The sequence below is a fragment of the Anastrepha obliqua genome, chromosome 4 (assembly GCF_027943255.1).
Source record: "Anastrepha obliqua isolate idAnaObli1 chromosome 4, idAnaObli1_1.0, whole genome shotgun sequence".
Lineage (NCBI taxonomy): Eukaryota > Metazoa > Arthropoda > Insecta > Diptera > Tephritidae > Anastrepha > Anastrepha obliqua.
The window spans coordinates 97,599,397-97,613,776 of NC_072895.1; the positions used below are offsets into that span (position 1 = coordinate 97,599,397).

Consider the following 14,380-nt stretch of genomic DNA (forward strand, 5'->3'; position numbering starts at 1 on the left):
TAGTCATTTCTCTTTATTATGATAATATTGGTATGGCTCAATTACGTGTGGAACAAAGTATTAGGCAAATGGCCGCGCGGCCTCGGCGGCATACCTCCATCCGATGATCCAAATTTTCGATGACGCTAAGACATAATTGAGGTTCTATGCCGTTAATGTGCCAAATTATCTCATCCTTTAGCTCTTGAATTGTTGCTGGCTTATCGACGTACACCTTTTCTTTCAAATAACCCCAAGAAAGAAGTCCAACGGTGTCGTTGACGTTTAGGTGTAGTACACATTCAACATCGGCCCTTGCCTTTAACCACCCTTAAGGCCATGGAATATACAATATTTTTACAAATAAGTTTCTTTTTTTTGTTTTTTTTTTTTTTGTATAAGGAAACTTGTTAAGCAACTGATATCAAACCAAAAAAATAAAAAATTCCATGATAAAATATTTAAAATCTTTATTAAAATCACATTTTATTTGCAATTACACTAAAACAATATACTTCATTTAACTTATCCCGCACAAGGTTAATTATTTTTATTACTACCATTTTGTACTTTCGAATGCGCTTTAAACCCTTTGCCGCATAGTTGTTGGGAAATCTTCCACGACTCCCACAAACAAACGAAATTGACAACATAAATTGACACACAAACCACACAAAAATCCTCTAGCACAAAATACAACAAATACGCCAGGTAAATAGAAAGTAAATTGGAAACAAAGCAGAGGAACAGTTGCAGCAGCGAGAACAGGCGATGGCGTGGAGGTGCTGCGAAAGAGTAAAGGAAACGATTTTAAATTTTTTCCAATTCATATATCGAACACAAATTTAAAACTGATTAATTTGACTCACTCAGCAGCAGCAAGATAATGTAGAAGGCAATACCAAGCAAGCCATTCGGTGGATTCCAGCTGGTTACATATTTTGTTAGCCCAAAACCTCTGCCGTAGCTAAAATTTTAAATTTTAAATACAAATTTTTTCATAATTTAAATTCAATTTTTATTAAATTTTCCTCTTCATTAACGCACCTCGAAGTAAATACCGCCGTGCAACTAACTTTCGGACTCAAGTCGCATAACGCCACGTAGTCAGCATCCTTTTCCGCTCTCAACTCCACATAGGTGGCGTAGGCAGACAACAGCAGACCAACAAGGCAACAGCCACGAAAACGCCAAAATAGCTGGCTCATTGTGTAAATTTGTAAGATTTTTTAGAGAAAAATAAAAAAATTATTACAATTATTTATTAAACTTTAATTGAGCTTAAATCACCGCGTTCCAGAGCAATTGGTAAGCGTTCGAGAGCGACGCTAACGCAAATAAAATTTCTTTTACAAATCACGAGAATGGCCACCGTGTTTGTTTTTTCAACAAGCTGTTGCTGTCGCTAAAGTACAGTGAAACCTCGATATAATGAATTTGAAGGGGTTGGACAAGTTCTTTGTTAAATCTATAGTTTCGTTATATTAAAATATATATTTATAAGTATATTTGAAAAATGCAAAATTTAAAAAAATCGTATAAGAATAGTTTTTTTTTTTTTGAGTTTTTATTTCCAGATTAAAGAATAAAAAAAAACATGCACCGTTTTTATTTTTTATTAATGAACATATCATTAAAAGCTTTCAATTGATCCAAAAATACTTTGTTATTTTAGTTTGTTTATGCTGATTTTAAATAAAACATCCTCAAATATAACGGGTGATCAATTAAGAGGAGTTTTTTTCATTTGCATTTTTTTTACAGATCGCGCGCGAGTTGTGGCAAACTGTCATCGTGGATTTGTTGAACAGCGTTTGGCATTTCATCATGGAAAGACTCACACCGCAACAACGTCTACAAATTCTTCAACTGTATTATGAAAATCAGCGTTCTGTGACAAATGTTTTTCGTGCGCTTAGACCGCATTATGGTCAACATAATCGGCCTGCCTTAAACACTATTCGACATACCATCAACAAATTTGAATCCGAATATTCATTGGTGGATAATTCTCGACCGAATAGACCACGTCCAGCAAGAAGCATTGAGAATATAGCGGCAGTAGCAGAGAGTGTACGTGAAAACCGCGATGAATCGATTCGGCACCGTTCTCAGCAACTTGGACTGTCGTATGGAACAACTTGGTCAATTTTACGGAAGGATCTTCATTTAAAAGCATACAAAATACAGCTCGTACAAGAACTAAAGCCAAATGACCTTCCTGCACGTCACCGTTTTGCTGATTGGGCTCTTGAAAAGATTGAAGAAGATCCGCTGTTTTCGAGCAAAATTTTGTTCAGCGATGAGGCGCATTTCTGGCTCAATGGTTACGTCAATAAGCAAAATTGCCGTATTTGGGATGAAGAGCAACCAGAACAGGTTCAAGAGCTACCTTTACACCCAGAGAAAACAACGGTCTGGTGTGGTTTATGGGCTGGTGGAATCATCGGTCCATATTTTTTCAAAAATGATGATGGCCGCAACGTAACTGTGAATGGTGCTCGCTACCGTACCATGATATCGGACTTTTTGCTACCTGAAATTGAATCTAATGATCTCTACGACATTTGGTTTCAACAAGACGGAGCCACTTGCCATACAGCTCGTGAAACAATGACTTTATTGAGAAGTCATTTCGGAGAGCAGCTGATTTCACGTTTAGGACCTGTGAGTTGGCCACCAAGATCTTGTGATATCACACCTTTGGACTTTTTTCTTTGGGGATTCGTGAAGTCCAAGGTCTATGCTGATAAACCAGCTACGATTGAAGCTCTGGAAGCCAACATTACGCGTGTTATTCACGACATACCAGTCGAAATGCTCGAACGAGTGATTGAAAATTGGACCTTCAGAATGGACCACCTTAAGCGTAGTTGCGTAAATGTCAAAGAATGTCCTTTCAAATGATAAATAAAGGTTTTGAACATAATTTACATTTTTGTTTTTTTTTTTTAACTATTGAAAAAAGCACCTCATGATTGATCACCCGTTATAAATGAAAATTGAAAAATTTTTGAAAAAAATCGCATAAGAGTAGTTTCTTTTTTAGTCTTTATTTACGATTTAAAAAATAATGAAAAACATAGCCCGTTCTGAACATATAATTCAAAGTTTTCAGCTGTTATTCAATATTCATACGGTCGCCGTAGCCGAATGGGTTGGTGCGCGACTACCATTCGGAATTCAGAGAAAACGTAGGTTCGAATCTCGGTGAAACACCAAAATTAAGAAAAGCATTTTTCGATTACAGGTTGCCCCTCGGCAGGCAATGGCAAGCCTCCGAGTGTATTTCTGACATGAAAAAGCTCCTCATAAAAATATCTGGCGTTCGGAGTCGGCTGAAAACTGTAGGACCAATATCAAGACGCGCACCACAAATAGGAAAAGGCGCTCGGCCAAACACCCAGAAAAGGGTGTACGCGCCAATTATACTTATATATATATATATATATATATATACATTCTGTTATTTAAGTTTGTTTATCCCCATTTCGAATAAAACATTCTCGAACATAAAATGCTTGGTCGCGAAATATGTTTAGAACTTTTTGATTGCGCTTCACTGGATAACTTGTTTCGACTATAATTAAAACAAGAATGAGAATGTGCATTCAATGCACTACACTTCGTTATGTAGAGAATTTTGTTATGGGGACTTTAACGTTTAAATATTCAGAATTCGCTATGTAGAGGCTTTTGAGTTGACACTTTGTTATATAGACGATTTTCCAACGCGACTTCAATTGTCAATATATTCAACACTTTTCGTTATATTTATGGAGCATTTCATCACGGAAATTTTATTTTATTTTATTGAGTTTTTCGGTTCATCAAGGTTAGTTAAATAGAGGTTTCACTGTACAAGAGCAATTTTGCTGTACAGCTGGTTACTGTGAGGCGCATGCGTGTGAGGCATTTTTTTTTCTATAATCATATAAATAGTTTTTTTTCCATCAGGGTAGTGAAAGCATTTGTTTATACTGTTTGATGCTTAGTTGTTTTGACAGCTTCAAGTCGGCAAAACTTGAGGTTATCACCGAAGGCAACATGCAAAGGAAATTATGCAAATACGGTTTAATTCTTTGTTGGTACATTTAGTGCGGCTTTACTGGTAGTTTTTGTTTATATATTTATATAAAACATTATATATATATATATATAACTGGCGCGCACACCCTTTTTGGGTGTTTGGCCGAGCTCCTCCTCCTATTTGTGGTGTGCGTCAAGCCGACTCCGAACGCTTTTTCATGGCAGAAATACAATCGGAGATTTGCCATTGCCTTCCAAATGGTGACCGCTATTAGAAAAATCTTTTTCTTAATTTTGGTGTTTCACAAGAGATTCGAATCTATGTATGTACGTTCTCTCTGAACACCGGATGTTCGTCACGTACCAACCCATTCGGCTACGGCGGCTGAATTTATTTCCATTTCATTTTGACTTGGAATTGGCTTTGAGCATCAAGGCATCAGAAATTTAAATAGAATCGAAATGTATTAAATTGGTTATAGACATGAATGTTGATTTCCAGATTATACTAATGGGCAGCAATACCAATAAATTTTATAAAGAAAACTTTAAACATAAAGTTTAAATGAAATTATAGAACATACCAGATAAAAATGATTAAATCTGTTTAACAGTCTCCAAATACAAGGATGATAGATACCAGGTTTGCTCGTTAGGTATGGTGAAAAAAAATTATTGAGGGGAGCTTTGATTCTACGTCACTCGTTTTGTGTTTCACAAAATTTAGCTTTAGCTTAGTGAAACACAAAACGAAAGACGTCGACACGTCTGTTAAATTCGCTCAGAGCTGAATAACGGTCTGCTAGATAGTAAACCTTTAAAAATCTTTTCACCATTCTCCAAATACACTTCACACAAAAATTACGGGAGCAGTAAAATTTCCTAAGTTTATTAGTGATTTTTGAAAAGCTGTATCTCGGTGAAAAATGGGCGCACGGAGTTCCGACAAAAATCATTTAGAAACTTTAAACTTCTAGTTTTAAGATTTTTAGGCAAATTTTTTTTTTTATTTAACGGTTATTTTGCAATCGCCAGTTAAAGGGCGACACAAAATTTTTCGAAATTTTTTCTTTTTATTTTTTGAGTGCACTAGCACTAGCCGACCGTATGCTTGATTATTTAGCTTAAATTTGCTTTTTTTGCATTCTCGCTACGATCATTTCTCCCTGAGATATCCGCATTTCACGAAAAAATACTATATTATCTTTGATCATTGATAGCTCAACAACTAATAACCCCACAATAAATCAAACAATGGTTTTGGAAAGTGGTATAAATTTCCTATAAGACCCTAATTTAATTTTGTGCGAAAAAACATTTTTTTTACCCTTAACGTTGGTTTGAAGTGAACACAAAAAAACGCCTTTTTACGGTTTTTCAGAAAATCTATCGCTTACTTACAACTATTAATGCGGGAACTCATGTTTCCAGTGATTGTTACAGTTTAATATTCCACTAATAACCCTGTAAATTTTTAAATCGATCCATCAGCCGTTTTTCCGGACCGATTGATCAAAACTTTACAAATGGATTATAGGAACAAGTATAAGTATCTTAGTAAATTAAAAAAAAAAATAAAAAAAATAAAAAAAAAATTTAAAAAAATAAAAAAAAAAATTCAAATTTTTTTGAAAAAAAATTTTCACATGTTTTTTCATAAATCTTCAAATTCTTTTTAATTTTATTTTTCTTTAATTTGCAAAAAAATTGTGTTCAGCAACAATACTGATCACTTATTGAGACTATTTAACCGCTGCGTACCCTAATTTTACTAATGTTTATTTTTTTAAATTGATACCCCCAAGACATTATTCCGTACTCGATCTACGGAATCCGTGCAATAAATTTACATATTAAATTTTCTACTGACTACATATACGTCCAAGCAACAGTTTTTTTCAAAACTAATCTTTTATCAAGATAAAATTATTCAAAATTTTTTTCAAAAAAATTTGAAATTTTTTTGTTTTGTTTTTTTCTTTTGTTTTAATTTAATAAGATACTAATGCAAAAATGCGAAAAAAGTTGAAAAAAAATGTTTCAAAACAAATGACGTCGGCATATCTGTCAAATTCGCTCAGAGCCGAATAACGGTGTGCTAGGTAGAACATCTTTAAAAATCTTTTCACCATGCTCCAAATATATATATTCGAGGTGTGTTTAAAAAATAAGGTGAATTTTCAAATTTCGCGAGCTACGTACATTCCACTCTCGATTATTATTTCTTTTTTTTATGTTGGTACACTCGTCTCGAAGAAATGTTCACGATTTCGGCAATATATCCAGTAGAAGACAATTATTTTGCATGTTCGGCGATTTTCTGCTATCGAAAAAAAATGGATCAAAGAAGTTGCATCACATTTTCTGTGGAAAATGGAATTAAGTACTCAAAAACACTTGAAATGTTGACAGTGACATACGGCTCTGGACGCCGCAGCACATCAACAACCGATGAAAATGTTGAGAAAGTGAAGAAAATTGTTATGGAGAATCGTCACATCACAATTAGAGAAGTTGTTAAGGATGTGTGCATATCGGTTGGCTCATGCCATGCAATCTTTTCGGAAATACTGGGCATACAGCGTGTGGCACGGAAATTCGTTCCAAAATTGCTGAATTTTGACCAAAAACAACGTCGCATGAGCATCGCTCAGGAATCAGACGTCAACGATGATCCAGATTTGCTTAAAAGGGCCATAAGTGGTGACAAATCATGGGTATATGATTAAGACATCGAAGGTAAAATCCAATCGACTCAATGGAAAAGTCCAGGAGAGCCTAGACCAAAAAAAAGCACGCCAAGTTCGATCAAATGTCGAGGTTTTGCTCACTGTTTTCTTCGATTACCATGGCATAGTGCATGATGAGTACTTACCACAAAGTCGTAAAAATAAATAAGGAGTATTACCTTGAATTGTGGAAAAAAATGCATCGCTTTTGCATCATGATAATGCACCTGTTCACTCATCTTTGCTTATGAGAGATTATTTGGCTAAAACCAACACCGTTATCATGCCTCAGCCACTGTATTCATCAGATTTAGCCTCCTGCGACTTTTTTCTGTTCCTAAGATTGAAGAGACTCATAAAAGGTCGGCGTTTTGCGACGATTGAGGAGATAAAAACCGAATCGCATATCAGAACTGCTTCGAGGATTGGAAAAAACGCTGGCACAAGTGTATTATATCTGAGGGCGAGTACTTTGAAGGAGATAAAATAGAAATTGATGAATAAATAAATATTTTTTGAGAAAAAATGAAAATTCACCTCTTTTTTTGAACACACCTCGTATAAGTAAATAGTTTTCGTGTTACTATTTTGTAGACTCAAGGCCGGTTTAACAATAAAATAACAAATCAATCACTAAATTATTTATTAATAATGGCAATAATTGAATTTGTTCTGTTAGATGATCTAACCAATTCGAATTTGGGTAGATTCAATACTTAACTCATTTGCTCTATTAAAATTTACCAAACATATTGTCATCCTATTTAGTTTGTTTTAAGCACCGAAGTCTTTCACTAAGCATAATTCGCAAATATGTTTGGCGGCCCGTATTTATTTTTAGTTGAGTGTACACAGATATTTTTTGTTGGGCTATGTAAAAAATGGGTCACTCTCCGATGCAAACCGAACCAATTGACGAGAGTAGCTAACAGATAAAAGCAAAGAACTTGACTAAACAAAATACAAAAAATGAATAAATCAGTACTTTAGGTTTATAAAAATAAATATGTTTGTTATTTGTAAATGGTACACTAGATTTTATTCCACTTCTGAATTAAATACACAATTCGCGCCACTGTGATTTATCAGAAGCGTGTTCGTAGTAGGTCTCCACGGGCATGCAATGTTGTTATTGTTGTGGTAGCAGCATAAGCATTCCCATACACGTACGGAGAATGCTGCTGGAGTGGCAGTCCTTGGCTGGGCATAAATCCAGTAACGTAGAACCTACTGTCGTGGGAGCGGATATTCGATGTTATTCCAAAATACTTATCTGCAGTTGGAAGCTGTCCGAATATCGGGTTATGCTGAAAAACTGGCAACGTTTGTAATATGGAGATTCGAATCTGCGCTCTTCCGAGTGGTAGTTATTTACCAAGCCATTCGGCTACGGCGCACACTGGGGATTTTTGTACAGAGATGCGGAAAAAAGTATACAACCCAAAAAATATTTACATTTCTACTACTAACGAAATTGTATACATTTGTGTATGAAAAGAACATGTTTAAAAACTATATAAACAATGTTTTTTAAAATTCATATTTTTTTTTTTTTTTTTATTAATATAAGCCAGCAAATATTTACGCACAGGATACATGTAAGTTCATAATTCTGAATTACCCTCAAAATGTCAAAACAAAATTAAAAGTGTTTCGTTATCATTATGCACTCACTAGAAAGCGTTTAGTTATTACCATTGCCAAAAAATAATCAGTGGCGCCTGGTGGCACCTGCAATTGATTAAAACTGAAAGAGACGCTATTAAGCAACACGTTGATACTAGTTTCTGACCGTAGGTAAATGTAGCTCAACTTGAAGATCCAAGAATATGAAGGAATATTTAATTTTTTTTTTTTTCGTAAAATTAATTATAAATAGATAATCAAATGCTTCACAGTCTTTGTTCTTCCGGCTAAAATATATAAAAATATCGTACCCTAAATGAAAAATAAAAAATTGGAAGTCGGCTCAAGCAAAAGGAAAAAAAACACCTTGGGCTTTGAAGTTTTTTCTTGGTCAGTTCAATACTATAAAAAAATTATACTTTTGACATATCTATAAAAAAAAACTGTAAGTCGGAGTTTAGTAATTCTTTTTGATTTTATTGTTGGTTCTATTCTGGAATTTAGAAATACCATTAAACATTGCGCAGGTGGTATGTTGCAAATTTGACTTTTTTCCGCTAAATCCCCAGTGTGCGGCGGCCGCTAATGCCATCTAGGTACGTGTGAAGTGAAGTGAAGGAAGTAGGCATAGTAATTTGAATTAGAAATAAAAGAGGTTGTCTGTAAAGTTGGTTTACTGCCGATAGTTTAACGTGATAACGTCATAAGAAAATACTGATGGAATGGTTGCATTTTTTAAAAGAAAATTTTAATTTTATTTGTTTGACAGTTATTTTGTATGGATATAGAGAAGGAGGTAAATGGAATCGCAATGGAATAGGTCAAGTTACATTTACACAAACGTGAAAAATGACGGAACATTTATGAAATTCATGAAAGATATGTTCAATTTCGATTGCGCATCAGACGTTAATAAGTCAACAACACTAAGAGGCAACAGCATCGATTTGCCTTTTTCAAGACACTTTACACTCGAAACACCCCCTTTCATTTCCTACTTTTCCTATCATCGTCCTATTCTCAACAGAGAAATGGTTCATTACCATGCACACAGGAAGAAGGCATATGCAAATACAAATATGTGAATTTATATACATATGCGCATATACATACATATATATGCTCACTCAAGTAGGAGAGAGCCAGATGTCGAACGTTGAGGAACGCGGGGGCCGATTGTGCTCTATGTCGTTCGTTCCGCGCTCTCGCTTGCAGTTCAAGCAAGGTAACGACGAATGAGCAAGATAACGACACATTTTTTCGTGCGTGCAGCCGGCTAAATCGAATTATAAGACGTTATCACGTCAAAAAAAAAAATATCTATAAGAAAACATTAAGGGGGAACGCCACTGTGGGGGGTCAAAAAATAGTCGATTTTTGGGAATTTGTTTTGTAAGTAGGAATGATTATTCGAGGATCGGACAAAAGGCAATTTATTATATATGTATTAAACTATGTTGATGTAAATTTTTATTAAAAAATTTTGAAAATTTACAAATTTATGGAAATAAACGTAACGAGTTAAACAAAAAATGACGCCATCTGGTGGCAGCGATACAGCAACGAATAATCATCTGAAATCAAAAAACCACAATTTGTATTAATCTACATAATAGTGGCTATCTTTGTAAATAGCCGTTTTTTTTATTTTTGTTTATGACAAAATGGTGGAGATTTGAATTTCGATGTGTACTTTTCACCATTTTTTTTATTTTCAACAGACCCAAAAAAATAGTTATTTTCAAAATTATGAAAATCGGCTACGTACAACGATAGCCAATGCGATAACAAAAATTTTGAAAAAAAGAAAATTAAAATCGGTTCATTAGTCTTCAAGAAATCGTTGCCACCGTATCAAGAAAAGTCGTTTCGAGAAAAACGCGTTTGAAATAAAGCATCGTATGGTAAGCGCTACGGGGCCGAACCGACGGGCGCTCGCTTAAGTGCACATAGAATCGGGAATAAAGCGAGTTTCGCTTTAAAATTTTTACCACATTTTCTTGAGAGTTATACTAACAATTTATGCAAAAAAACAACGATTTTTTTGAATTTTCACAGTGGCGTTCCCCCTTAAAGCATAGAAACACCAAAACGTGCCTGGAACCAAACTTTATGCACGAAGCGCATATTTTTAAAACAACAGCTTTTTACGTCTCTTACTTCTTTTGAAAATCCTGACTCTTAAATGGAGGCTGGCGAGTTTCGTTCCCTATTTGAATACATTTAAAAGGCGATTCAAATACGAAGTTTGGTTCAGGTAAAAGTAAACCTTTTATATTAAATTGAATTGCATAATCTGGGCTAATCACGAGCCTTACGACATTAACCAGTGTGGAATTTTGTACAGGAAAGGGATTCGGTGGGGTCACTCTAATATAACCGATTTAAAGTATTTTCAAGGATCTGCAGATTTAAACCGCCTTTGGTCCTTTTGCGGGCATTAAAATTCAAATGATAGCAAAAGCTTTTTCTGATAGCGGACGGTAGGCAGTGCAAAACCTCCTAATGCAAATCTGCCATGAAAAAGTTTCCCATTAAAACCATTTACCTTTCAACATAAAACTTTAGGAATTTCGATTTGTGGTACTAGAATCAAATGCAAATCACATATGGCAAGAGATGCTCGATCAAAATAAAATGAAGGATTTTCGAGGACTGTCTGTCTCACAGCTGCGAAATGAGTACGAAGATTTTCCACTTTTAAGGGAGATAAGACCGTAAGCTAGAAGAGCCCAAGGTCACACCAAAAAGTGCATGCCCATTTCAGATAAATTGATACATAAATAAATATTTAAGGCGAAGAATAAAAAAGTCACCTGTGATTCGAGCAAACCTCCTATCTATACTCATTTCGTTAGGCTATCCCATTCAATGAGGGATTGGGAGCAAAGAAAATGTTTGTCAAGTATTATGTTTGCCAAGAATTATAGAAACAAGTCGCATTGGCTGTGTTGTCCAGTGTTGTCAACGACTTGCTCTTCGCAATAAATTTAGTGCTTTTTTATATATCAAAATGGGAAAAATTTTGAGTTTGGTGTTTGTTTCTTTTTATTTTTAATTCAAAGCTACCGAAACTGTAAGTTAAAAAAAAACTGTATTATTAAACAAAAGAAGTTTAAAAAAGGTCAATCTGAGAAGATTTTAGTGTTAATGAAAATTTGTTGATTCTTATAAAATTTGATATTTTAAAAGTGTAAATTAAATTTTTTGCTCCTTTTAAGGTTATGTTAGAATATTAAATCTTCTTCTCTCAATTCTTCTTTACATTGAAGATCTTTCTCCCCTTTTTTAAAAGCATTTGAATTTACTGAATGCGAATTAAAATTCATGTATTCATAGTAAAAATAAGGAACAAAATACCAGAAAACGTTGATGAAACCATAACGACCTTATCTGGTTACATAACCTGAAATATAGCAAAAAAAAACGTTCTCTTAACAAAAAACTCATAAATTAAATTGTACATAACCACAACACATTTATTTGAAAAAAAAAACGCATATTTTAAAGACAACTTGTCACGCATAGAAATTTTGACACAATTTATCATTAAGTAATTGGTATTTTATTTTCTTCAAATGGGCATTTTAGTGCGTTTTTATATCCAAAGCTAGGCAACACTGCAGAAGCGAGAGAGAGATTTGACTGCTGAAAGGAGAAGTACACCAACAATAACTGCAATCGTGGACAATGAGACCAGCGGTTAAAAACAGGAAAACTAAATAAAACTGAGTGAATTATTGAACTAATTTTTAAAAAATGTATATTTTACAAAATTATAAACATTACATTTTAATTAGAACTGGCTAGAAAAATGTCATGAAGAAAGAACGAAAACTTCGAGACAAAATAACAAAAAAAAAATGCTAAATCAAGTTACGCAAATTGTAATCGGGCCATACTGGTGCCCACACGAGGTCTCTCATTGTCAAATTCGCTGAGAGCAAAGTATAACCATTATTCTTCATATCATGATTTTTGCGTACAAATTTTGTGCAAGTGGTTTAAAACTGTTCTATGGTCGATCTTTAGCTCTTGGACGATGTTACGACTACTAATACGTCTGTCAACTTCGATTGTTTCTGTGATTTTATCGACATTTTTGACATTTTTCTTAACATCAAAAGTGCTTGCACGGAATCGACGAAACCAAAATTGCTATCACAGCGTCGGCACCATAAACACCATTTATAATTTCAGTGGCAGGTCTTCCATTTTCGCTTTAATCAAAGAAAAACTGTAAAATATACCGAATTTTCTCTCTGTTAACTTTCATTGTTAACACCCTGTGACTCACAACTGAATAGACTAAGAGCCCGCGACGCCCAGACCTTCGTTAAATTATAAAAGTTGGAAATTTTTCTATATACGTCTCCTATACAGGTATAAGCAAACCCAGATTATTAAACCTGGGTCGCGGTGGCTTTGGCAGGTAACAGGTAGTAAAGGTGAGTAAAATTGAGTCTCAAATTTGTAATAGTATAAAGCTTAGTTTTTATACATTTCAACTTACAATCATATCAGAAACTGCCTCGTCCATTGGCGGACACTTAGGGCGGTAACAACCCCTCCCCAGACACCCTAACATTCTAATTATTTATAAATCTACTTTCGTCATAGTATAAAATCTAATTTTTATATATGTTATTCAGAGATCTATAAAAATAATGTTTTCACAATCCCCAGACAGTTTCGATGGTTCCCCTATCTTCCCAGACATAATGAAGTCCACTCCAGGCGTGAGCGCGATGAATATATATGTACGTTGGCGCGAGTGAAATAGTGCGATCTGTTCTCTAAATTTATCAAGAAAATTCATTATATACATTTATAACAGATAAAAAAAGTAAATTTTTAAAGGAGAACGCAGAAAAATTTTCATATTAACAAATTATTAAATCAACAATACAATAATGCGATTTTTATTGAGTCAAGTGGAGATCTACGAAAGTTGTAAATATCAATCGAAAATTTTTTCTAGTATTGTGCAGAAAAAAATACGAAAAATCGACAGCTGATGGTAAAATTCTAGAAGTTTAAAGTTAAGAAGATAAATTTGTATGCATGTTAGTTTTACTGTAAGGAGAGAGAATAATTTAGATCGTAATTGAACCAATCGAAAAAGATTTCAATTATATTTATAATTATAGCCATTACAATACAAAGTAAAAATATAATGTGTCAAACATTATTATTAAATCAAAAAAATATTTAATCAACTTCATCGTCCTCGTCGGTATCTCGATTATCTTCATCACCGCTACTCCATTCTGCGGATTTGTCCTCATGAATGTCATCGTCTTCATCAGCTTCTGTAATAATTAAAGCAAGTTAGAATAATTATGAATGGTTGATAATTTCTTCATAAACAGTGAACATTATAACATACCTGACAAAGTTTGTAGAGAATCACTGACATAAGTAGGTAGCTGATCTCCTTCAAACCATTTAAAATGGTATTGATCATTTTCCAGTAGCCAGCCATTATTTTCAGGTTTATGTGAAGTAGGTTTTCTTAAGTGAGCATTGTTCCAAATCGTACAAATATAATTAGCTCGTAAAAAATTCTGTAGTAGCTCATTTTCACAAGGTGGTAAACTGCTAGCATCAAAGTTTCTCAATTTTTTTCGATTGAAAGCCTCATTAATGTCGGAAACTTTGTATGAGTCTATAAACATCTGAACTCGAGCAGAATTGACATCAATTGCATTCCGAACATTATATACACTGCATATATATTTCTGAATACTATTGAAAATGTTCTTCTGTTCACTGCTGTCCTCTATTAACTTATTTTCGCCGAACTTTATAAAAGCTTTTTGGAATTCATCGTTTTTTTTTTAATAGTTTGTAAGGTCTTAGTTTTCCCTTTCTAAATAATGCCGGATTGTAATCGCACCCTGTTATTGCGTGGAAACCAGGCAAGCTTCGGCAAATGGATTCTCCTAGCTGGGCGTGTATCTTTGTTAGATTCACGTACCTCACATTGTTTCCAGTACCCGTCAGCATCCAAATGG

General features: G+C 34.2%; 1 protein-coding gene and 1 long non-coding RNA gene across 2 annotated transcripts; both read right to left on the minus strand.

Annotated features, from left to right (window-relative positions):
- Positions 1-429: 429 nt before the first annotated feature.
- On the minus strand, positions 430-1,301 carry LOC129245533 (vitamin K epoxide reductase complex subunit 1). The gene is made up of 3 exons (XM_054883739.1): positions 1,027-1,301; positions 849-946; positions 430-764 (listed from the first exon to the last, which is right to left on the minus strand). Exons 1-3 carry the CDS (start codon positions 1,185-1,187, stop codon positions 520-522), a joined length of 504 nt encoding a protein of 167 aa, XP_054739714.1. The 5' UTR covers positions 1,188-1,301; the 3' UTR covers positions 430-519.
- Positions 1,302-13,458: 12,157 nt separating this feature from the next.
- LOC129246363 (uncharacterized) lies at positions 13,459-13,837 on the minus strand. The gene is made up of 2 exons (XR_008582460.1): positions 13,753-13,837; positions 13,459-13,675 (listed from the first exon to the last, which is right to left on the minus strand). It is a non-coding gene; the product is annotated as an uncharacterized LOC129246363 (long non-coding RNA).
- Positions 13,838-14,380: the final 543 nt, after the last annotated feature.

Bases quoted from the DNA above. Each gene is read 5' to 3' on its own strand.
- LOC129245533 (XM_054883739.1), bottom strand. From the start codon at position 1,187: ATGAGCCAGCTATTTTGGCGTTTTCGTGGCTGTTGCCTTGTTGGTCTG. The intron at 947-1,026 runs GTGCGTTAATGA...TTAAAATTTTAG, and splicing joins ACGGCGGTATTTACTTCGAG to CTACGGCAGAGGTTTTGGGC. The intron at 765-848 runs GTGAGTCAAATT...ACTCTTTCGCAG, and splicing joins CATTATCTTGCTGCTGCTGA to CACCTCCACGCCATCGCCTG.